The sequence below is a fragment of the Athene noctua genome, chromosome 5 (genome assembly GCF_965140245.1).
Source record: "Athene noctua chromosome 5, bAthNoc1.hap1.1, whole genome shotgun sequence".
Taxonomy (NCBI): domain Eukaryota; kingdom Metazoa; phylum Chordata; class Aves; order Strigiformes; family Strigidae; genus Athene; species Athene noctua.
Window position 1 is genome coordinate 24568490 of NC_134041.1, and position 26742 is coordinate 24595231.

General features: G+C 39.0%; 1 protein-coding gene across 2 annotated transcripts; it reads right to left on the minus strand.

Annotated features, from left to right (window-relative positions):
* Window positions 1–139: 139 nt before the first annotated feature.
* WDR47 (WD repeat domain 47) lies at window positions 140–26265 on the minus strand. Of its 2 annotated transcripts, none has more exons than XM_074906743.1 (15): window positions 26000–26265; window positions 19970–20136; window positions 18413–18496; window positions 17708–17792; window positions 15377–16179; window positions 12669–12792; window positions 10667–10845; window positions 10283–10540; window positions 9518–9593; window positions 8140–8297; window positions 4701–4870; window positions 3604–3774; window positions 3085–3216; window positions 2157–2375; window positions 140–1496 (listed from the first exon to the last, which is right to left on the minus strand). In XM_074906743.1, the coding sequence occupies exons 2-15, from the start codon at window positions 20125–20127 to the stop codon at window positions 1354–1356; spliced, it is 2760 nt and encodes a 919-aa protein (XP_074762844.1). In that variant the 5' UTR covers window positions 20128–20136; window positions 26000–26265; the 3' UTR covers window positions 140–1353. The 2 variants fall into 2 exon arrangements, with proteins under 2 accessions (XP_074762844.1, XP_074762843.1); XM_074906742.1 differs by having other exon boundaries at window positions 12669–12795.
* Between the last annotated feature and the right edge of the window lie 477 nt (window positions 26266–26742).

Genomic DNA, 26742 nt, shown 5'->3' on the forward strand with positions numbered 1-26742 from the left:
ATCAGAGAGGTGGTAGTAGCATTAGAGACGTGAAGTCTTTTATCATTCTATGCATACAGCAGATTTTGATGTACAGTTTGAGTTGCACTGAGGAATTAAACACCAAGAATGCAAAGCAAGAGATGAGACAGCTGCAGGTGTTGGAGGTCTTTATTGAGATTATAGCACAGATACACTTCTATAATTACCTTTCCACTTTTATACAATAGTTAAAAATGCTTGCTACAGTGCACATATAACTTAGTAACCAAGAGAATCCAAAACTTAACTGCAGTTCAAATAAATAAATAACCTAATGTTTTAAGGTTTATATTTTAATAAGGAAAAGTAACTGTACAATACGAAAATATAACAATACATAAACATTAGAATCTAAAGTTTTGTAGAAATAAAACTGCAATTTCCCATAAACAGTGCAAGAAAAAATTCAGATAAGCTTCTGAACGGTGAAATTCCAACAATTCTTAAATTATCATGCAGACATAGCATTTTAAGCCATGCTGGTTTCTATTATAGCATTAATGGTATCCCTTTTACTTGAAAAACTGATAGCCATTAAACTCACTGTGACAACTGCTGCCAATCCACTCTTTTCTACAGTACATTATACACAGAGGTATTATGTTGCATTCAAAAAGTAAAATATTACATGTTTCTACAGAAAAAAAAGTCGATATTTTACTTTTTCCTCCCCCAACATGTTCAAAACTATGTCATGTAGTAAAAACAGCAACATTTCCCCCAGTTTAGATGAAAAAAACCCCACACTATATAATGGACCATAATCAAGATGTGGCTGCTGCCTAGTCACCTTTCAAGTTCAGAATTTATTACTGAAAAAGTTTAAATGGTGGAGATATAAAGTTTGACCTCTTGTTGAGAAGTGATGAATATAATAAACCTGAAAAAACAGTGGAAGTAATTTATCTTTTGTGTGTGTAACCAGTTACATACAGACTCAAAGTGTTGTTCAACTTAAGTTTCTATATAAAATTCTCATTGAGGCAAAGACCAAGGAATGCAATTAATACCAAACTGTAAACACGTCATTCATGTTACTCTGAGTGCACATCGACAACATAAGAGTTCTCCTCAGACTTTGGCAACAAGACTAGGTCACAGCAGCATGAGTTCACATGGAAGACTGAAAGCACTGCAAAAGAACATACTAAAAACACCAAGACCTCCTAGAAACCAGAAAAATCTGTGACAAGTGCCCCTCCTCTTGACAAGACACTCTTCCGCTCAACTGCTGCTTTCTCAATGCCTAATTATTATTATTACTTTATTTTTACAGTTCTGTAGTCTCAGGTCTCTGTGCTTTAGCTGCATAGGTTGCCTTTGTTTTGCACTCTAGCCGTTGTAAGTCCAAAGAGTTACAGTTCTGTCTGCAGAAGACGACAAGAAGGAAAGATCTTGTGTGTGCCACCTGCACTGAATAACTTTGTCCTTGTGCTCTCCCACCACCATAAGAGGAAGCTGCTTCGTGAGGTCCCCTATGGCAGAGGAACAGAAATCATTAGTCAGTTCATGAATTTATATCCCAGCTCTTTGGCTTTTTGAGGTGGGTTTTTCAGTGGATTGTTGTTTGTTTGTTTAGTAAAACTTACGTATGTATTTCACCTTATGAAACATACTTGACCTCTCTCTCATACACACAGAGCATAACACAAGGCCCCAGTGTTTTGGTTTCTAGGCATTACTGGACACAGTACAACTTTAAAATACAAGTATTCAGAGTTTTTTAATGGTCCAAGAAAATCAAGTCAATTAGATATACCTGGTATCTTCTTTCTTAACTCCTCCCAATAAAAATAAGCATCATGATTATCACACTTTTTTTTTAAAGGTCAGTTTTACAAATGCTGCCTGAAAGCAATGGCCATCTCATCAGGTAACAGTGTTAACTACTTTTTATCATTAGACCCTCCCCTCCAAAACAAGATTTAGTTCACAGCCTACAGTCTTAGCAACGCAACTAGCCAATTGCAAACAGCCATGATCACATTTATACACATTTCAGACCCTTCAAAGCTTTACTATTTTTCCCCCTTTTAAACTAAAACCTGATCTTTGAACCAAGTTCTCTTACAACTTCAGTATTAGAAGCACCAAACTGAAAGTGAACCTAGTATACTTTGTAAGATGTTCGTTACCTTGCAAGTCTGTCACCTTTATTTTCATATCATATGATCCAGTGAGCAAGTAGTGTGCCCCTGGAGAGAAGCGAACAGAACGAACATCACTGGAATGAGGATGATAGCTCTGCACCATTCGTCCTCCTCTGATATCGTACAACATACAGCTAGAGTCCTCTTGTCCTGTGGCCAGGAGACGACCACTCGGATCAACAGCTACTGAGGCTACAGCACTTCCTACAGGAGAAAAAAAGCCCAACACACACACATTATACTTATGTACCTTTGTCCAAATAGCTAACTTTATTTATTAAACAAGAATATACATTGTATAAGAATACCAAATGCTGGCCTTAAATTTAGGGTGAACATACCTAGCTACTGTTACCTTAAAACACAAAAATTTTTATGTTCTAGCACTTAAAACTCTGAAGTCATAGGTCACATAGGAATGGTAGAAGTCACTATTAAAGCTGCATGAGAAAAAAAATCCCTGTTTCATCACAGGAAAGTAATTCTTTATGAAATAAAGAATAATGCAAAGAATCCCCCCCTATTTATTGCTCCCCCAAAGGTTTAAAGAAACAATCTTAACCCAAGTGGTTCTTAAGAGTTCTTTTACAGATTCTATAGAGTATGTTAACAACCTGCAAAAATGTCTGCTCCTTTCCACCTTTTCCCTTGATTCTGAAACAGTTATCTTGTGTCTCACTTACTTGGCAGTGTCTGTTTGAAAGTCATAACGCAAAAAACTAGCCAACTTTTGAAAAAAAAATTACTTAAAAAAAAAAATCGAAACAAAGGCAAAAATATCTTCACAACTTCTTTTAAAGCCAAGCCTCCATTCTGTGATGCAAAACCCCCTTACATTCACTCTATACTATTTAGACATCTTTAAAATATATTTTTATGCAAGAATGGTCAGAAGCACAATAGCGGGTCTTACCTGTTCCATGAAACGTTGTTCCCACAACACGAACACAGCTTGGCACTCTCAGATCCCAAAATCTTACAGTCTTGTCTTGGGATCCAGATGCAATCATCCAGCCACTCCATGTATAAAGTGCTAAAATATGACCTGTGAACAGGAAGACATTGATTTGATCAAATACCATTATTCAAATAATGAATTATTACAATTCTGATTATATTTTTCGCATTCAGAGATTTAACGACCCTACGGAAAACCTGCAAGTTGCATAATCTAAAATGCCAACAGTGTAAGGCAATACCTAGCTTTGCATCTTCTCTGGAATGAAGCATGCACTCTCTCCATTAAATCAACAGCCAACATATTTAAAAACAAACACTCCCTGCTTCTCTCCAAAATACCTCAAGAGCATTCTGGAGAAAAAAAAGTCTTTCTAGAAAGAAACACAGACATGTTAAAAAGAGCCCCAAACCAAGAACTTGCTAGAATATAATAGACTTAAAAAGTGCAAGAGAGAAACAATAACATACATACCAGTGTGACCACTTAGGGCATGCAGGCCTTGTCCTCGCTGACAATCTGTTGTGTAAATATTACAGTCCCCTGCCCCAGCACTTATTAAAATAGCACCACCGCTTTCTGGGCCTTCCATAAAAGCAAGGTCTCTGATTGTCCCATCGTGCATGCTGAACTCCAAATCTGGTCCTAAAATAATTTAAAAATCAAGGAACAAGGTGAGGCATACTGTGTTTAGTACTGTTAGTGCTGCAACCTTTAAAGCAGCTACAGTGATAATACAGAGTATTTTAGGCAAGGGTGAGTACACTACCAAGTATAAACACTGTTGTGCACTTTTCATAGAACACACTATTTCAATATCTTATTTTGAGTGTTGCTTGAGCTTCCTACAGTTTCTAAAGCATTGCTAAATGTATGCAGACCATCTCCACAGCCAATACCAGCCCAGGTTTTTAGACTACAGTTACTTCTTTTTGTAAGCTATGGTAAACTAAAATGTCTTTCTCTGCCGGGAGGAAAGGATCACCGAGAACACTGAACACACAGGACAAGGTAGCTTAAGTTTAAAAGAGGAAAAATAAAGAGCTATATGCCATGTATTGATTTGGAGGGTTGGGCATGCAAAATAGTACTTGCTGGGAGAGAATCCTTAGACTTCTGTGACTGGGAAGAAGATGGCAGAACTAGACAAGAAAAGGGGGAGCTGGAAGTGGACATAAATGCCTACTGACATTCAATAACTAGTGTTGGGTAAAAACATCTGGTTGTTTTACCATATCTAAAAAAAAAAAAAAAAAATCAAACCCAAAACAAACCCCAAACCAACACCCCAAGCCTACCAGAAGACAGCACAATACAGAGAGTGTTGCAAAACAAACCCAAAATGCAAACAAACAGAAAACCAAACAAAACCCAAAAGATAATCCCTAACCCCTCAGTGGCTCTTTGCTAGACAGAGACTACAGTGATGGTGAAAGGGAAAAGACACTAAAGTTAAATGTATTAGAATAAAAATAACAAAACATATTAGCTACATAATCACTGTGATTTGTACAGTTTTGCCAAATATTGGACAAATAATTGAAAATAAATTCAATACACACACATATTACCTGTTGCATTACAAGTGTCTGCATTAAAAGGCAGTACTTTCACATATTTATCATTAGAACCAGTAGCTAACAGCTGTCCACAGGGACTCCAGGCTACACAGTAGATTGATCCTTTATGATGCTTGTTCCTTTTGAAGCGAACTACAGGTTGTTTAGGAGCATTATAAGCACTAGAAAAAAAACCAACACAATTTCCTTGTATTTTTAAGGAAAGCAACGTATTCTAAAATTAAAATACTGTTTTTCTATTATTTTGGATAACAAATACCTACAACTGTTTGCATTGAAACATATACACATGATCTAAAACAAAACAAAGATTTTCTCCATTCCATTTTCCCAATTTTTCCTCATCTTCCTACTGTATCTGTGACTGGAGATGCAAAAAGAACTTATACAGTCCCTTCATCTATAAAGGGTTGATACAGATAAAATAGAGTACTACCTACATACCCCAGAGTACTAAATCGGTAGCATTTTTCTCTACATTCTTTACTTCAACAAATTGATCCTGTGGCCACTTTTGAACATGCCTGAGTTCAATTAAGCAGCAGTAAGCCAAGAAACTCCTAAAGCACACACTACCTATGATAGTACGCAGTGCAGCTGGCACAGCTAAGGCTAGGACTAAACTATCAGTCTGCAGACTGGGAAATCCAGATTCCTGAAAGAAGAAAGCAGAAGCCTGTGTAACCTCTGTGTATGTGTGCAGAAGGTGTTTCTCTTCCAGTTTCCAAGCCCCCAGACAGTCCCTAACTGGGGACTGCGTTTGGTATGACGCTAATTCTATGACGGGGCTCCATATATTTGTGTTTGGGACTGTTGTTGTGCCTAGTAGTACTATAACAGTAAAAACTAAGGCCTGCTGTTTTATCCAAAAAGTTGCTGTCTATTCCATCCTTGCTGTCAGAACGACTGGGATTCATCAAACACTTAAAAGTGGTTAAAGGATCAGGAAAAATGCTTCTGTGTTAACCCTATCTGAGAAGACAGAAAAGTGTTAAGTCAAGTACTGTCTCCTCTTTTTGTTATTTATTTTTACTTAATGGATAAAAACATACTACAAAAGAAGAAATGGTGAATGTGTATGAGTTAAGAACTGTGCACTGGATATTATTTGTCAAATAAAGAGACTCCCAAAGCATCACTCATCTACCAGAAAATCTAATACAGCAGTCTCTGCAAGAAAGACACCTTCACCATTATATGTTAACGCAGGAATCTTCACAGCATCTAAACATGCCAGACATTCTTATTTCTGAAACCGTATCAGCTTTACACATGGCTGAAATAAAAGGAACAGTGCCGCTGATGTACATTTCCTCTATTTCAATCGATTAACTTCCTACAATGTTATTTCTCTATTCCCAGAGCAGGAAGTAGTCAAGCGCTTAAGATAAAGTACTACTGTATCTAACTACAGCAACATTCACTCCAGTAACATCATCAATAGAAATTCAACTAATTAAGTGGCTGTTGAAAAATTCAGAAACCATACTATAAATACTTGAACAAAAGAGGCAGAGAGAAAAAAACAAAAGTTTTTAAATAGATGATTGTCTTTTGAGATAAACATGGCTTTAGTAACAAACACTAAAATAAATCTAGGAAGCTAAGATCTCCTAAATTAGGAAGCTAATTTTATTTTGTTGCCAGAGAAGAAATCCATGACAGATTTGCCTAAATCAGTATCATCATTCAACACACACTACAAAGCTTCCTAAACAGCCTAATGTCTTGTATCACACTCAAGAGTTTGGATTCACATTATTTGTTAAGAGATGGAGGCAGCAGCTGAGAATCACCGATTTTGTCAGGACATGGGAACACCTGTCCAGCACATGGTGCCAATCAACTGCATGGAAGCACTGTGATTATTTGAGCAACATCTGCAGAATTGTAATGTGTATCTATCAGTGTTTAATCTCACACATATGAAAAAAAGCACACTACTATTATACCTTTAGAGAAAAGAAAAAAAAACCACCACAAACCCAATCTGTCCTCACTCATACATCGGTTTGAAGGACAATTTTAAAACTTAAAAAATTCCTAACAGAACTCTGATGTACAACTAAACAACTGCTATTTACCAGATATTCTACATGATTATAGCTTTTTGAAAAACACGAAAAATTTTGAATGAGTGTCTAGACTCTGGTTGTTACAAAGATTAGAATATTTTTGGAATAATGTAATCTCTCCGCTGACTTGTAAATCCCATTGCGAAATGTTTTTGGCAGACTGTAAGCATAGTGAAAAGAAAGTAAGAGGAAGTTCAGAATTAAGGAAATATCAGTATTTCTTTCATATCCAGATGCCCTATGTCACTTGTCACATCAGATCATGCACTGTAACTAGAGACTAAGGCTGCAGAGTCAAGCTAACCTTTTCCAATGGTTAGTATAACAAGCTGTGCAAGAGAAGACCATAGTTATTCAGTAAAGAAGCATCCATTCCACTGCAAATGTTCTGCACTCTTTACCAATCAACAGGCTGGCTGGCTTCAAGTCCAGCAAGTCAGCTTGTAGTGAGTATTGCAGAAATCAACTTTTTTTTGTTGTTTCATACATTGCCAATAAATATTTTGGAATTAAACTTCAAAGGCTACCTTACTGATGATATTTTAAGGAGGAAAAGAAAAAACCAATTACTTTATGAACACTTTGGAAGCCTGAAGATGGAATCCTAAACTGAGAAGGTGTCCCAGATAAAGTCACTGCGCATACTTGTAGCTCTTTCTGAAATTGTGAAGTTTTAGATGCCTGCACTTCCCCTACTCCAAGAAAATACCTTAACTAGAGCAGAGACAAGGAGATGGTTATTGAGATGGCAATATTTATTTTCCCCCCTCCTATTAAGAAAACAGAAAAAACCAGAAAAGACTAGGTATGCACAGGAAACCACAAATAGCGCTTTTTCTGTCAAGGAACCAAATAATTAGGAAAAGAGTGTTTATCGTAACAACGGGCCAACAGACATGCTCTGTCAAATTCTGCTGTAAAAGTTGAATAGGATATTGCTTTTTCTACCGTTAAGACTGTCTTCCTGCCAGAAACTGCATTTCATGAAGCCCAACTTGTGCGGGCTTGGGAACTGATACATGCTTTCTCCCACTTTTACAGCTGGAATATCAAAACCAGAGACCATCACAATAAAGACAGAAAAGCCCATCTGCTGAGACAAAAATAACACTTTTATAGGGAAAGGAGTGGTATTGGTAGCAATGCATCTTGCCAGTAATGGAAGGGAGCAAAAATGCAGCCCACAAATACATAAATTCTTCAGCGGATCATTTTATTTTTGTTTGGCAGTTTAGGTTTCTAAAGAGAGCACTGCACTACTTACAACAACACAAATAAAGGTATGAAATGTACAGATACCAGTAGCTTCAAGTGCTACAATACAGAAAAATAAATGATTATTCAAGCTTTCTTACCTTGGGTCAATTACTTCTGGATAGGCACAAACTCTCAAAGTTTTAGAGTTGGAGCCAACAGCATATAAACTCCCACTGGGATGAAAGGCTACAGCTCTGACAGCTTGTGTGTCTTCTAGAGTATTAATGCAAATGAACTGCTTTTTCGATTTGTCATCCTGCGTAGAAAGATAACAGTCAAATTAGGTTCTGCAGCACAGAACTGAACATTTAGAAGTGGGTGCAACTGTTTTACAAAATAATGTAAAACTACTGTACCAAAGTATTAATAAGTAGCAACACCAGGCTAAACTATTCAAATTAAAGATTTGTAAAGCAATGTCTACTCCACATCAAGGAATAGGATACTTCTAACAGTTCTTTTCTTCAACTCACTTTTACAGCTAACATTAGATTAATATTCCTCATTCTCCCTCCAGGCTTCCAAGCAGCTTTTCTTCTTCTAAACAGCCCACCTCAGATGCATGACATTACAGTTTATTTCAGTATAAATGCATTTGATCTGTGTTAAACTTGCAAGGAGAACAAAGCTGCATTTTAGGGAAAACAGTCCAAGTCATAAATACAGTTAATAAAACAAATATAATACCAAAGAACCAGCTTTTCACACTGTAGATAACACAAAGTTATCATAAAATGATAAGCTTCATTACATCATCCTCCTGACAGCTTCATCACCACCTTTCTAAAAATTTTGATATTTATTTAATGCAGAACTTTGGAATGTACTTATTACAAAGTTATTCCCCTAAAGATGGGCCACACTGACTGAAATCCAACAATGAGTATTTCAACCTGGAAAGTCTAAAACAATGGCTGTAAAAGACATCCCATTGGAATCTGTTGTCCAAGGAGAAGCTGAGAAAGCTGGGCCTGTTTGGCTTTGAGATCAGAAAGGCATTTCAGGAAGGGGGGTGTGTGTGTTTGTGTAAAACTCATCTGCATACATAAATATACACTGACAGGAGGAGTAAAAAAAATTGAGCAAAATTCTCAGTGAAAAGATAAGCAGCAATGTCCACAAACTGAAATAGAGGAGATTCCATTTAAACATTTTTTGTTGCTTTAAAAATCACCATGAGGGTGGTCAGACCTCAGGTTGTCCACAGAGGTTGTGGAGTCTCCATCTTGGAGATGCCCAAAACCCAACTGGAGCCATCCCCAATTAGCCTGCTCTCACTGACCCTTCTTTGAGCAGTGGGTTTGGACTCAGTCTCCAGATGTCCCTTTCAACCTCAATGGTCCTGTGATCTTGTAGGTACTGCATCAACTGAAGTTTATTCTAAGTATCAGTTAACAATGAGAGGATGCTACAATACTCGTGATTAAATACTGAATCTTGTGAAAACACAAACTGTAAAACAAAAAGAAAACTCACCTCATCACCTCTTGTCCTACTTGAATTCCCTGAAGAGTCTTCCAACTGTGGCTGAGTAACAGCATGTTCTGATACACTGTTTTGATTTGGTAAAGAGTTTAAATGCACAACACCACAGGAAAAAAAAAGGTAGAGACAGATTTGTTCATAAGTATTTTTTGGACTGAAGTTACAGCTGCAGTCATTCTCAGAACTGATTGATTGGTGTGAACAAGCATTATGAGTGTCAGATTCTTTATCATCACACTATTATTTTTACAAGGGGTTGCTGTTTTTGCAGTAACTTCAGGCATTAAACAACTGAAGGCAAGTTAAAAATATTTGTTTTCATCCATAACATACATATGTATACACGTACATGGAAGAATGATTGTTGCTTTCAGGTCAGCACTACCTTTAAGTTAACAGAAGAAATCTAGTTCCATTCTGCCCTGCTTCTCTCTCCACCTAGTTTTTATTTCGTAAAAAACATAATAGAACATAAAATAAACTAGAATTATGCATATGAAATGGAATAAAAAGTCTGAAATTAAAAATAAACATAAAATGTAAACCATCACAAATAAACACTATTTCTCATGTGTGCTGGCAAAAAAAGAAAAGATTTTGTAATCCCTACAAAAATATATAGAAAACACTGATCAGTAGCTAAATACCCCTATTCAATGACAAATTCATTTGATAACTAAAAATACATACAAAGAGCTACTCCTGCAGTGCTAACAGAAGGTTATCTCCAGTCCTGAACAGTCTCAAATAACTTACGTTTGATTCCCCTGTACAGGTGACTCTTCAGGAAAGGGTATCTGATTAGCTGATCCACGCTTTCGAGGAGTGCTTGTATTAACATTTGGGCTATCAGTTGTTATCCTCTGACTAGCATCTGAAGGCGCTGATGTAAAATTACTTGCTGGATTGGTAGATGCATTCATTTTGCTACCATTACATTGCTGGCTAAGTGTCTGCACGTCATTTCCAAGACTGTCCATACCTATATTCAATTCTCCTAGTTTCTGGATAGATCTAATAACAAATGACAAGGGGAAAAAAAAGACCACCAAACCAGGTTATTATGAGAACTTGAGGGGGTATAGAGTGGGTGGAGGGAAAAAAAAAAAAAAAAAAAAAAATCAACAAAACCCTCCCAACCTGTTAAGAAACTGCTCAGTAAGATTCTGTTGCTGGTCAGCTCCATCTTCTTGATTTACACCTCCTTCCAACAACATTTGCTGGTACAACTGTCGCTGTTGCTCCTTCTGTTCTAAGTGCTGCTGGTAACGTAGTCTTTGTCTGTAATATTCCTGAAACTGCTCTGTTGAATCACGAAGCTAAAAAGAAATGAGAATTACTGATGAAAATTAAATAGTTAATTGCAGTACTTAACCTAAATATTCACTTTCTGGTTCGTTATTTCACTATAGGCATCAAAAGGCCAGCAGATTCTTCTTTGAGGAGCAGTGCTTTCATTCTTCCATAAAACCAGATACAATTTACATGTTAAAAAACCCCACTGCCAGCCGGTGCTATTCACTGTTGAAGTAGTTCTGCCATAATTCAGGAGGGGACTCCCCTTCCCTACAAAGCTTCCAAAATGTCACTTAAGAGCAAAATGAACAGGTTATTGGAAACTGAAAATAAAAATCAGAAAACAAATGTAAGCTACATTCCAAATTACAAATTCACTATTTTCTGCCATGTTGACACCTCCCTGCCACCAGTCTGCAGAGCAAATTTACCTCTCTAAGTAGCCAACCTTCAAGTGCTGCATCTTACTTTTGGAATTGGTGCCTTGTTGATACTTGACTGATACTTGTTTGTTGCAATTGGGGTCAATCTTTGATCCTTTGAATTCTGTGTCATTATTACCCAAACTAAGACCTAAACCTAAAATATGTCGCTCAGATGCCCTATTCTGTAAACTCCAGCTTCTAACTCAATCCCTCCAGGAACAATGCAAAAATAAAGCTACTGAAATAAACTTACATTAATTTCTTACTTGCACAGGTATATACATATACCACTATAATGTGGAAAACAAGGTGAGGACTGGGTACTGCCTTCTTTTCTACTTGTGTATAATAGTCTGGCCAACATCCTTACCTACAGCACAGCATATCTTGTCTTCATTCTCTCTTACAAATTCTGCATCTGTTTTTTTGCCTTTTGAAGCCTGCTCTGTTCCATGTCTAGCTAAGATCTTTCCTCCCTCCCCTTATTCCCAACGTGCATACACAATACTGCTGCAGCAGAGAAGTTACTTGGCAAAGTCCTTGATGGGAGTGAAGTTCTCAAGTTTGAAGGACTTTGTTAATCCTTGTAGACTTGAGTGAATCAATGGGGCCTACTGGAGAACATAGCCCTGTCAAGACTAGACTGGTTTTCAGTACCATATAGATGTCATAAGCCAAGACAAAGTTTACTTAAAAATCAAACTGAAGTCTGTAAACAAACCAGACTGCATACTCAATGCTATTCATCATTACTGAATTAAGAGACAGATATTTAAAAGCATGGAAAAAGAACAGTTAACTGTTTTCATTGTTTCCTCCTGAATTTTCCCTATATTGCTGTTAAGGAGAAAAAAAAGAAAAAAAGGATAGTCAAGGCACAGGCCTTCAAAGATGAATAAAAAAAAGGTTCTGCTATTGGATTCTGTACAGCAGATACATTTACTAGGGAATTACCCAATTTTAATGTGTGTTCCAGGCAGAAAATGATGTGAGACGACCAGATGACCTGTCAAACTTGGTGTTAACACCAAAAATTGCAAGCTACATACCAGATTCCTCACTGAAACACTTAAGGGGATTCTTAAACATTGCATTGTTTAATCCAACATTGCTGGCTTTGGGTAGTGCAAAGCTTTTTTTTTTTTTAAAATACACACAACAGTTTAGCAACACTGCTGATGTGAGAAGGCACACTAATCAGCTGCATTACAGAGTCAAATGACACAGAACTTTATACAATGGGAAAAAAAAAGAGAGTAGTTTCTTATACAAGATGCAATATGGTATTTTCACTACAGTAAAAACAAGATTCAAAGCAACCCATTGTCACGCATGATGTTCTGAACACAAAGGCAAATCATCATGAAATGATCAGAACACAGCACAAAAAGCCTCATTATTTTTAAACGAACAACCACTACCTCATTCTTCTCTTGTTTGGCTGATCCCTGACTCTGTGATCCATTAAGTGGTTCATTTTCTGGAACTGAACTCTGGCACAAAGTCTCACTGCTGATGGGATGCTGTGGCTCCACGGGAGTATCACTTCTTGCAGTAACATGGAAAAGAGAAGCAGCTTAATTGAGAAAAATTAAGAGTGGAAAATCCCCTGGCAAGTAGATAAAGACAACGTTCTAGAGTAAAATCTGATTAATACAAGTGTGCAAACTACTTAAGTCACATAAAACAGAAGATATTGCTTAGGAGAAAAAATGCAATTTGCAATGGGTAACACTAAACAAAATAAACCCCCAAACAAACAAAAGCACAGTGTGCTCTGTTCCCACCTTTTCCAAAAAGCCTTACCACCATGGGATATCCAAATTCCATGTTTTTTCTCTACACCTGAACTATATACCCTTTAACTAACAAGTTATTAGAGATCTCCTATTTTCAAAAGCAATTATGTGCATGGACTGTATCAGATATGCTACATGATTAATGTCTTCTATAAAGTATTAGTTTAATTACCATTACCAATCTAAATTTAAACTATGTTTAACATCCATTGGCTTGGACATTTCCTGAAAGTGCTACAGAGGAAAATGTTTATATCAGTTTTGTTATTTTTGTGTTATATAAGTAGTTCTTCATGGAACTCTTTCCAGAATGCTTGAGCAATCAATAAGTGCAGAGAACACATTTAAAGCCCTGGATTCCTATCTTCAGTTTTGCCAACTTAAAGTCCTCTTTACTCAGCGACTTGAAGCAAAGCTGTTTAAGAAGTTACTTTAAACTTCAGGGGTATCTCTGTAAATCACAAAAGTAACTTAGCTGACTGAAAAAGACAAGTAATTGCTTGCTGCATACAACTTATAAAAGAAATATGGTATTTCTGTCATGTGCAAGAGGAAGCAAGGGCCAAATTTACATAAAGCTCATCTTCCCTGCTTCCACCCTTGCAAATACTGTTGTTTAAACTGGACACATAATCTGAAGTTGGATTTTCTTCTGAAAAATGTAATGCCTTCTTTAAAACTATGGCTCTGTCCCCTTAACCTAATTCATTCAATTCATTCATCAAGAGATGTATTAATGAACAAACATGTTAAGAACTATAAACTTCATTTAACATCAGATTAAAATGCTGACACAAAGACTAACTGCAGCAATTTACCGCTTCATTTAGCCCACAAGATAACTCTATTTGTGCAGAATTATTCCAGTACACTAATATTGAAAAGGAAACAAAAAGCTTTCAAGAATCAGTTTTAACCGTGGACCCTGGGCTACATGCACAAATGTTAAAAGTTTGTGCACACAGTTCGGTAAAATTACAGGATCCACAATTCATTAGTATCTCCAGGGTACACTTTTAGAAAATGTAACACAAGGGATACTTCCCTAAGACTCAGGCTATCCACAAAAACTCCAGTTGTGAAGAGGCTGGTAAAACCGGAGATTTAAAATGGATCATTTAGAATCAAACAAAACAGCTCTTTTCAAGATAAGCATTAAGATAATGTATTAAAATATACATTACTGTCAACGCTTCCATTATCATTGGTGAACTGGCATCAGTATGATGATGTCCGTTTCCTTTTTCTTGAGTTTAGTTCCAGCTGCTCTTTATCTTAACAAAAGATACAGAATTTTGCTCTAAGGCAAAACTAACAGTGTCAGCAACTGCAGCCAGGATTGAATACCACAGCTCTAAAAGTGTCCTCTGCTGGCCAGTGCACCCCACTGCAGGGAGTTACCCACCCGGTTCTCTACGAGCCAAAAAAGCTGGCAGCAGGCTGCTTTCTAGAGAAGCGTGGATATAACGTTTAGAATGGGGCAGAACTGCTGATCAAAACAAAGGCCAAGCAAAAACAAGATTATCTCCTAATTGACAAATACCATTTCTCCTAGTTATCAGGACTTTTCTCTTAGACAGTAATAAACAGTGCAAAGTTTTGATACAGTCTTTAGTTCTTAAGGAAGGAGAAAAGTCAGTTTTGCAGTCTACATTGCATTAAAAGAATTTATTAATAGCATTCACTGCTATAACAACCCATCTCCAAGTCCAATATAAAAAACATAATACATTCAGCTGTCTTATTCTGATGTGGTTTGGAAAAGGGTAAGTAAATATTTAAGCGGAACTACTATTGTAACAATTTAAGTGATAAGAGGACTGCTACAATGACAGCATATAGTGATTTCCACTGACCTCATCAGGACTATTTCCATAAGTAAATTTTTGAAGTATGCTTAATCATTTACAGTGTCAGGATCAAAATTTACAGACACTTGAGGACCAAATGGCATGGGGAAGGAAGATGGAGTTACAGCTTTCCACTGTCTCAATTTATTAATCTGGAATGAAAGAATTCAGTAATACTGAATAAAAATTTTAGACTCTATTACATCATCAGAGCATATTTGTGCTCTGCACTAGGATCTCAGCTTTAAAAGAGTCCAGATTGAATCCATAAGGCTCAAAACCACATATGAAAGTCTACTTCGATCATGAAAGTGTAACAAAAAAACACCTTCTGTATGGGGCTTTAATTATAACAGAATTTAAACAATGGAATTATGTTTCAATGGTACAATCATGTTCAAAGTTACAATGCAGGTAGGAACCCAGTCATATTAAGTGTAAGGTAAGCCAAGGTAAAAATAAAACTACAGTTGCACTTACCGCTCAGGCGACTCTTCAAAAATGCTGTGACACTCAGTGTTCTCAAGCATGAGACTTCGGCTGAGGTTCTGTACTCCTGGGTAATGGAAATTAGCAAAGGAGTGTGACATTGGAGAAGTTTTGGTCCCAAGGTCTGTGACTCGCTTATCATGATTTGTTAATCCACATGACAGCCCATCTAAGGCAGGATTTAAGGAGCGGGTCATGTAAGCATCTGCTGATTGAGGCCGTCTCATTGGGGATGATGGATAAGGAGAAAGTTTGCTGATTAGAGGTGTCAAAAGATCAGCATACGCAGCTTTTGTAGGCTTGAGGAGTTTATCAACATGAATATTAAGCATCTTTTGTTCAAAAGCACAAGAAAAAACAGTCGCTGGTAGATTCTGCAGCCATGACAATAAACTAAGGTCCAAGTCATCACACCCATTACCACACAAGAGATCGATGCCCAGCAATACCTCACTTTCTGTGATTTCTTCTCCTGTTGCTTTACTCTGACAGAATTCCACACAACATTCATAAAGCAATCCCTTCATTACAAGCTGAAATAAACGGTTGTTACTTGCTTTGAAGCCAGCCTCACTCAGTTTCCTATCGGCAGGAATAAACTCTGCCACCATGACACAGGCTTCTTCAAAGCAGTGAACCCGTGCAGTGCTGGGATTCCAGTCCTTGAATTCCGCGTGGTTGGTCAAGCGAGGCAGTGTCAGTAGCAAGCAGAGTTTACTATAGTCTTCCTTAGAGGGACAATATTCTTCCAACGCATGTAGGCACTGTACAGCCTCTCGCATTGTAAACTCCAGCTACAGAAATATTAACAGGAACAGAGTTGTTTGTAGTACATGTGTTTCTACAATAAAGCAGTCATTTGAAGAAGAACAGGCAGTAGCAGAATTTCTCCACTATCTTTTCTTTGTTACTGTTTATGTTTCCATTAAAACAGCATACAACACAGTCTGAAATTGCTGATGCAAACACAGTTACAACAGAGCCAAATTCCCAGATGCTTTGACTTCCTAAAATCCCCTACCCAGTCCCATTTTCTACACATCTATGGAACTTTCTCATGTCACTGCAGGTTTGATAGGCTTAAAGTTTTAAATCTGTAGCTAAACAGCTCCACTTCTATTCTAGAACTGAATGTTACTTCATTCTCAAAGCCAACTGACTTATTTTCCCTTTTTTTTTCTTTTTATGAAAAGCTAGTGGCATAAATTATAGAAGGCTTGTACATTTCACTAGTTTACAGTGATCTGCAACTTGGAGTTGACTTTTAAGAAGTTCAAAATATTCTCAGAAGATCAGACCTCCAAATGAATAGAAGGCTTTAGTAAAAAGCTTGTTAGCTAAAATCCAAGAAACCATGTTAAACACGTAATTTGGCATTTTTAGTTACAAAGACTTAAAAAACAATAAAAACCCTGACTCACCCATGTTACCCAGGATACGCTCGATACAGTAGCCTTCCATCCAGAACATGCCAAGATATTTGGTAATATTCAGAACAAAAAATAAAGGATATCTCTGCATTTTTTTCTTCTACCTATATCTAGCAACAGTATACTGATTGAGAAATTAGAGGAATAGTACACCTTCCCTTTACAACTATAAGGACAGCTTTCTCTACACTGTCAAGAGAAGACCCTGCAGTACAATGTATATGTAATGGGGCAGAGAATTAAAATCAATTCAGTTTGGAAAATGAAATCAGTTGTTTCAAAACTACCAGCATTCTTAATTTTTAATTTAATAACATTTTTGTCTTAGAAATTAATTTCATAATCTGCACACCTTCTTTGCTAGTTTATGTTTCTTTCCATATTGAAAGCCTAAGTTCATAACTCCTGCTGTTCGCACATTTAACTGAATCAGTCCTTCATGAACACATCTGTTCCCTCCAAACAACTGTGTCCTTTCTCTCTAAAAGCACAGAAATTAAGATTAACTCAATTCAGAATCTTTTACCTGGTCCTGATTGTGACAATAAATTTCTGTGATTCTGAGACTTGCTTCAGAACACTTTCGGAAAAAAGTCTTGCACTTTAGCATAATTGCCTAAAGTAAACCCCAGAATCAGGACCACAAACATGGCTTATGGTTACTGATCTGTGCTGCTAAATTTCAAGCAACCCATGTACACACAATTGTATTTGAGACCTGGAGCCACATTCATTTCCAGAAGATACCAATTATTTTTTCCCATCGTTTATGAAACCATTTGGTAACAGCCAAAATTTGTTTATTCAGTGTTGGGAGCTTCCGCTCTGCCTTTAATCAGAATATCTCAAAAGGCTTCCTGACAACAAAACCCAAAACAGAGACAACTCTTACATGCTGAGGCTCATCTTCTGCTGACATCGCATTGTTTACACATAAGGCTTCCAAGAACTTCTGCTTCATTATAATGTAACGAAATCTGCAGGTGAGAAGGGAAATACTACACATCTTGATCCCATAGCTAAACATTCTTTTAGAGACAAGCAAGGTATTTTACAGCAAATTTGATACGGACATAGAAATTGCAATGACAAGGAACTCTCATGTGTAATTTTAACAAATTGTTAACCACAAAATTATTTTTTAACAGGAAAGTTACTTTTCAACTATTGCTTTCAGAAATATTACTTTAAAAATATTAGACACTAATAAGAAAAAAGTATAGCAATCATACTTATTTCTTGAATGGAAATATGACAGAGTAGCTAAATGTAAAAACTATAAAAAAACCACAGAATCGTCTAGGTTGGAAAAAACCTTGAAGACCATCCAGTCCAACATATCCAGTCCAAGAGTACAACATGCATCATAGTGCTAAAGAGTACGGCAAATGAAAACTCATTACAGACTGCGTGCACATATTTATTATAGTTTAAGTTAAAAAAATGCATGCACACTCTTTAGGAACTGTACACAGGTTAGTAAAAACAAAACCTAGATGTGAAGAACTTGGAACTACTGCTTTCATACACAATACTTAGAAATTCATGTATTTTCCACAACTCAGAAAACTGAACTCTGACATACATTCTATTTTACCTTTTCTTGTCGAATTTTTCCATGCATTCGAGAGGCTGAATAAATTGAAGAACCTCATCCCACTGACCATCAAGAATCAATTGCCTAGAAAAAGAAAGAGTCACTCCTTCAGTTGCACTGGACAAGAACATCCCTCCTTCTAAGTAACCAGCTCATTTAAACACACAACAGGTGATCAACCTGCTCTGAGAAGTTACACGGTGCACAGATGCCAAGATGACTCTCTGACATGACTAGTAATAGGAACAAAATCCAAGTCCTTTCTCAATATTTTGAAGAATAACTGCATACTGGAAGGACAAATAATGACTTTTAAAGGCACATCCAAAAGGACAAAATGGTCCTATGTCTCCTACTTCACCTGTAATTCTCATTTTAAAAAAACCTTACTTGAAGAGTACAAATATATTGATCGAACAAATACATCCTGAAGAATGAAAGTGAACTTAAAAATGAGTTAATTTTAATTGCATAAATATTGCTGGGCTTATTTTATAATGAGGGTTGGGAAAACACACAGCTCCCATATTAACAATGTAAGAAGAGCAGCTTGGCAGAACTATGCCAGCACAAGAGCTCCAAGACCAGTGGGCTAGACCACACAGGTGGATTAGTTTAATTTCTTCACACCCTCAAATCACAAAGAGTTCTCCATAAAAGGCCCAGATCTACAAGGGGCAAGTTTCTCATTAGATGTATACTGCAACTAAGCTAAAAATGAAACAAACAAATAATTAATAACTTTAATCTTTCTCTAATTCTTCTTGAATTTAGTTTTATTCCAATATCTGTAATGTTAATCAAAAGGATGCAAGGTGAGAAATCTTGTTCGGTGATATTTTTTGATGTTTTAAGAACAGCTGGATAAATTATTTTGTCATGCTTCTACAAAGTTAAGTACTTTGGCATGAAATAGAAAACAGCAATGCTAAAAACTAGCATGCATCTACAGTGACTCCTAATAATTTTGAGGGCAATATCCTGAATGGTAAATAAAACCAACTCTCACACCCCGATGACAGTGGACACTCCTTTCATACTGTTAAAATGAAGAGAAATCTAGGTATTACTTTGAAATGCAGATAATATTTTTTTGAAAAATCTTTGGAAACGACTCCATCTCAGATCTTATTGCCAAAATACTTTATTTTAGAAGTCAATAAACTACACATTAAGTTTTGTGTGACATGGTAAGCAGATAATAACACATCACTGATGCCAACAGATCTTGTTCACCATCCTATTTCTGCTCACATGCTTTCCTTGACTTAACCTGCACTGCCACTTGTTAAGACTCCTTCCCACTTGAATTCATCAGCATGCCAGAAAAATGACCAAGTTAAAATGAATAAACAAGCAAACAAACAAACAAAAAATTCTAACTCAGCCTATATTAACTTCAGAGCTGGAACACAATGCAGGGCTGGAGCACAGAACTGTGGTCAGAAGAAGCAGATGAGGGCATAAGACCTCCGGTTTAGTGGCATGGGGCTGCCCACAGACCAACTGTATGTTTTCATGTATGCTGTATTGAAGCATCAGAGAAAGAAGTCCTACCTTAGAAAAAGCATGTCATCAGAAAACAAGCCATTAATGACCCCACTTTCTTTCTCAAGTGCCAGCATACTGATATGAAGTTTCCTTGAGTTCAGAAAATCTAGTATTAGTTTAATTATTTCAGCTTCTTTAACATTCACTGTTTCTTCAGCCGTCATGATGGCTGCCTAAAAGGGAAGAGATAATTTTAGCTATGATGAATATCTTATTTTATGCTTAGTTAACAAATGTTGGCTACTAAAAAAAAAAATCAAAATACAAGGTTTTTAGAACAGAACATTGCAGCATTATGAAAATTAAATAGATTACAAAATTCATTTTAAGAGGTTGATTATGAAGCCACACCTAACAATGCATCTGAATCTTTTTTATTTGTCCTATGCATATACTGAAGACAAACAGATCTACCAAGAAATCAATCCACCTGCAGTGTGAAAATATTGTGCATACTAAGTCTGCAATATTAAAATTTTCCTTTCTGAAATGCAAGCAGTGAAGTTCAAAGACCATAAAAGTGAATGAATGACACAGTAACTAGCTCGCTATCTAGAGATCTTCTATACAAGTGTTTCTAACACATACAAAAAGCACAGCACACTAAAAATGCAGTCTCCTCCCACCCCATTTCTGAAATAGTATATGACAGTTAAGCCAGGGGTTTTCACTCTTTCTTCACAAGGACACCTATTTCTGTCTATATGCTTCATGAAGAACCTAAAACTGCAAACCTAAGGTGATCTAAGCCAGTTTGACCACTGACTGCCAGAGTCCCACTCATTCATCTGCCACCAGCCATGTGCTCCTGGCCCTTCCTTCGCACTCCTCACTTTGTCACTGGGTTAGCTTTTCCATCAACTATTGTGTTGAGGTGTCTCAGCAGTTTAATGATCTCTCCAGCCAGCAGAAAGTAGGAAGACACAGCTGGGACAGTGAGAGGCCAAGGCCATGGCTGCCAGCAGCATGTAAAGCCCCCATGGATGCCACGTCTAAGCTCCTTTGTAACACAGTTTCTCCAAGGATATGAGAGTTGTAGCATGTACTTCTCTTAGGAAACCTAAAATAAATTCTGCTTCTGGCTAAGTCTTGCATGGTTCCTTAAGTCTGACTTAAAGTAGAAGCTGTTCAACTGGGGTTTTTTAAGCCTTAAAAAGACTTTACAGCTGTAATTGCCAAGCTGATCTGCTGAAAACTGTCTGGGGATGTGGGGAGAAACCCTGTAACACTGCCAAGCCACATAGCACTGGCTCATCAGGAACTCTTCAAAAAAACGCTAGCAGCTACAAGAATGTGATTTCACATCAGGAAAAATACAATTTAAGCCCATGTTACTGCCGAAAGGGGCAGTCCCTGTTCTCACCTCTGCACTCAGCCACAAGTCTCCAGTCACTTCATGGCACCCACAATGGAGCTGTATGGTTAGCCAGGATCACTTCTCTAATCCAGGTGCTAGTTCAATGTTTATTCACTCCCTGTACACAAGGAACTTAAAGAACTTTGCTTTCTGGCAGTAGCAAAGTCTGAACCTGACTTAAATTGATCATGGGAATGCACCGAAGAACAGAAGAAGCAAGTATTGGTGTATAACTGTCAGCTGGAAGCAATACCCCCAGGAACAAGGAGAGACAGTGGAATAACAGGGATCAGAATAATTAATAAAGGCAAGATGTCCACAACAATAGGTTATAGGTTAAAAGTGCTCCCACTTTTAATTCAAAAGGGGAAATAAAAATACTACTTAACTCCTGCACACAGCCATTAACTTAGGCAGAAATCTAGCAACTACACAACCAACCACAGATGATGCAGCTCCCAAGACAAGCTGAAGAGATGATGCAGCCTCCAGATATGCTGGCCTAGGAAAACTGAATCCCATTAGCTAGTTATCTATCTTATATTAGGAAAGATGCACAGAAGCTGGTAATAAGAAATCAGAGAACAGATATAAGTTTGAATAATCCAAATAAGACACTCAAAAGTATTAACAAGAAATTAATTATTTACTCGAAAACAGGGGAAGAGACAAATAATCCAGTGAAACTTCTCACTGATCATCATAAACCAATGCTAATGAACTTGAAGGGATACAAAAAATTCGGCATTACTAAGAGGGGGTTTTGTACTACATCATCCAAATCCCCAGGTTTCCCATCTTCTTCACAGCTGTGTGCCAACCTTTTTCCAAGTAAGTTTCTGCCAGAACTAGGAAAGCATTTGATTATAGTAGCATAATTTATTTTGGAACAACAGAGACCTAATTGTGCCAGATAAAATGGCCTAACTTCTTTTTAAAAATGACTGCGCTTAATTCTCATTTTAGTCACAGAAAACTCCAATCACCAAGTATTTTGATGGGTCTCATGAAAGACAAACACAGAGACCATGTGCCCACTTTCAGCCAGTAGAGTCAAAGGAAAAAATTAAAAGCTGGCTTGCAGAATGCTTTGCTTCAGGAAAGAAGGCAGACACACAAATCCAAAGCTAGAACCTGAAACAGGGCTAAAATGTAAGGAAAAAGCATCTTTCAAGAACTTCCTCTTTTGGCAAATGGATATGGATTTTGGTCCCAGAGAGAAATTCAACACTACCCTTATACATTGAAAGAAAAAAAAAATATCAACACAAATTTAATGAGCAGTTTAGTATTAACATCTTAATTCCCAGCCACACCTAATGCATTTGCATTTCTCATATTATGTTTTATGGCACTGGTGGTTCTTATATAAAATAAATTACTTTCCTTGCCAAAAGACAAAGTAAAATTTAAGCAAAGCTATACTGAGACTACCCATCAGAAAACTACTGGAAAAACTTAGACTGACTGTCTTTGAAAAAAGGAACACCAAGTCCAGCTTTCTTTTCAACTGGATCTACTACACTCAAGTCTAAATGGGAAGCCACCCTACATAGCTTCAAGATTAATTCTCAAAATTAATTATTTATATATTCTATTGATGGAAAAGTGAGCATAATACTCAGTACACTGCTTAAGAGTACACCTACATTAAGTAAAATCTAGCATGGGCAAGAAGTTGTCTTCCATTTCCATTGTAGTTTTCAAAACCCAGGTTTGTCCTGAAGATAACACTTTATTTACTTTATTTATAATGCCCACATAAATTAGGATAAAGGATGATCAGCACGCTCCATATATGATAGGGGAATAGTAACAGCATTTTGGGGGTCCTGTTCAGAAAAACGTAATTTGTGAAGAAGAATCAAAGTACATTGATAATCTCAGAGATTAACAATATTATGAAAATATTTAGTGTGCATTTTCTGTCAGAGCACACAAATAGCTAGAAAAGAATGGTAAATCTACTAGAGAAGATTTTCACATAATTTATGATTTTTTAGGATGATGAGCTCAGACATCTCTTATAAGCATTATACAGTCAAATTAACAAGCAGCACTGTAACACTATAATTAAATTAAAAATATACACAGACTTACACATCAGCCCCTATGAAATACATCCGTTTTTCTGACATTCAGTGGTGTGTGTGTGAATGCATACAAATAACAACAACAATGCAAAGAACAGCAGGGAAACTCAAGATTAGAGATCAAGCTTCATCTTTGGTCCATCTCACTATATGGCATTGTGCCAGCACATATGGCACACAATGTCACAATCTGATCAGCTCAAGCACTAATACTCAAGAATGATTGAAGCACAGCCTTAGTTTGAGGTACAAATGAAAGTAAATGAGTGTTAGAGCTTAACATTTCAGGTGCCTTTTATCAACCAGGTTTTTGCTACCACCTTTTAACCTTACCCAGACTTTTCAGAACACCACTTTTCCACAGCTGCCCTCCTTCCTTTTCTCCTGTCCATTCCCCCTTATTTTCTCCCCTTAGTTCTGTATTTAAATTTGCTTTCCTCTTAATAAATCTACATCAAAAAAAGAAGTTCTTGCCACAAACCCGGCATATGTTGTCTCTGTAGCTTCAACGGACAAGATGTCCTTTAAACTCTTTGAAACACAGACTACCTACTCCTAAATTTTCCACATACAGGTTTCACTCTTGTTCTGTTCTAACTCATGTTCTAAGAACATACCAACAGCAAGAACCTTCTCATGGTGTTATAAGCATGGAAACCAATTCTTTAAAAAAACCCCACCACTTATGCATATAAATATACTATTTCAGGAAAATGTTTTTAGACCCAAAGTGGCTATAAATAGTGTCTAAGTAGTCTTTCCCTACGTCATCTCCCTTAGAAGAAATTTAAAATGTATACACATTCACATGATAGAAAGTTAAAGTAAGGTTTAATATTCTGGAAAGCAAGTAAATAGTGAAATTCTAAAATAAGCATTATTCCTATGCTATTTCTCATCTGAAATAGATCACTTGCCAATAGTATATGAAATGCATTCACAAAACTGGGCAAAGAACATAAAATAACTACTCAGAAATACAGGAAATAAGTATTATAGTTCAAATCTCAAGTGTCATACTGAGAGTACAGCGATATGTTTAAAGGGAAAAGTGATGCCTAATTAGAAGTCTTGGTTTGCTGACTTCAACGACAGCTGCAACGCATACCCATATAACCTCAGCATCTTGGTGAGCAATATCACAGAAAAACTGAATGTGAAGTAGCAGCACATACTTAAAAAGCTGGCAGGTTTGTGTAGTTATTTCACCTCTTAATCCACCCCACATTCACTTATATAAGACTCTTGGGCCTCTCCACTCTGGAGTTTGGCCTACACAGACCCCACGGGGAAATCAGGGCCTGGTCAGTACCTAGTGGCTCTGTTTGTGATGTGCCATCAATCATCTTCCAGTTACTCTATATCAAAAGAATTTACCAAAAAAGTGTATAGGCCAAATTTTTTATTATAGTCATCTTCCAGTTATTCTATATAAAAAACTTCACAAAAAATGCCTACAAGCCAAATTTATTACAATTGATTCCCACAACTGTTAGTGCAACTCACCGACACCCATTTACCCTAAGAGATTGCAAAATCCATTATTTTAAATGAATTATATTGAAAGTAGTAAGCTCTCCATAGAAAACCTTCACCAAACTTTGTAGTTGAACTCTACAATTGAAATATTATTTTACTCCGATACACATCGAATAGGTAACCTCTTACATACCAGCCTTTTCTTCCTCACACAAATTTTTCACTGGCTTGCCCGCTAATAATTCTTTTTTTTTTTTTTTAACCCTGCTTAGATCAGCTGTTGCTTTAGAGCCACCACAGTAATCCTTATCTCACCAGGCTTTAGAGGTGACCGGCAGAGCCCTGTGCATTCACCAATCCCTGTTACAACATGCACACTCTTTACCCAGAGCATTCTGCATCATGAATGCCAAAAAGGTGTCATTAAATTATGCAATACTTCCATATTAGAATGAAAATAGAATGCAGAAAACTAAAAAACCCCCAAAATGACAGAGATTAGAAAGGAATGCGTTTGGACTAAAAAAAACCGCTCCTGCTCCAATTTTTTATTTGCCTCTTCACGTGCGATTCTACACGAAATCCACCTCTGCTGGTGAAAGGGTTCAAAACAACCGCACTGTTTAATTACACAGCGCCCAGCCCGAATTAGCATTTCGGGAATGTCAGCTCAGCACCAGCAGCCGGCAGGGCCGCAGAGAAGCCGACGCTCCTTTGAAGCGGCCCCGGAGCCAGGGCACACCCGCCGCCGCGCCCGCCCCGGGGCCGGGGCCCAGGCACGCACCGCGCCGGCCACCGCGGCCAGCCCGGCCCGGCCAGCCCCCAGCCCGCCCGCGGAGGCCACAACAAAGGGACGGCGGCGGCCGGGCGTCGCCGCCGCGCCGGTAGACGGGGCAGACGCGGAGGGGGCCGCGCAGCACGACCGCGCCGGCACACGCCGGGGACGAGCCACCGCGAGCGGCGGCCCCAGCGGCGGCGAGGCCGCCGGGCAGCACCACCCCCCCACAGCGCAGCGGCCGCAGCCCCTGCCCCGCCGCCCCGGCCCCTCCCCGCCGGGCCGCTGCCAGCCCCTCCGCGGCGCGGACCCCCCCGCCCGCCGACACTCACCTGGGGGGCCCAGCGGCCCGTTCGCGCCGTCACCAGCGGGGCGTGAGGGGAAGATGGCGGCGGGACGGGCGCGGGCCCGGCGGCGGGGTCTGGACCTCGGCGCGGCTCCCGCTCGGCGAAGCGCTGCGGCTGCCACCCGCCCTCCCCGCGGACTAACCGGCGGCGACCAGGGCCCGCCCCGCCCCTCCCCGCGCCGGGGCGGGGTGCCCGCGCCGCTGCCTGAGCGGAACGCGAGGGGGGAGAGGGGCGGGCCGGGGCCGGGCCCGCGCCGCGGGGGCGGGCGGCACAGATGGTGGCGGCCGCCGCGCGGGGGCGGGGCGGGGCGGGTCCCGCTTTGTTAGCGGCGGGGCGAGCCCCAGCCCGCCGGGGCCGTCAGGGACCGACCGCGCCCCCCGCTCCCCCAGACTGAGGTAACCGCGGCAGGGGGCGCGGCCGCCGGGCCGGGATGGCGGAGTCGACGCGGCCGCAGCTGCCAGCCCCGGCGAGTGCGGGCTCGGCGGCGGCGTCCCGTGAAACTCTGCGGCGGCTCCGCCCGCCCAACCGCCGCGGTCCCAGGCGCCCGGCGGCTGCCCCGCGGGCGGGCCCGTCCATGCCCCGGCGGGCGGGGGAGGGTTTGCTGACGAGGAGGGGCGGGGAGGGAACAATTTATAAACAGCGCGGTGTCCCCCCGCACAAAGAGCTGTCCCCGCGGGGCCCCGTGCCACCGGCTGCCCGGCCCGCTCCCCCCCTCGCTCCGGTGCCGA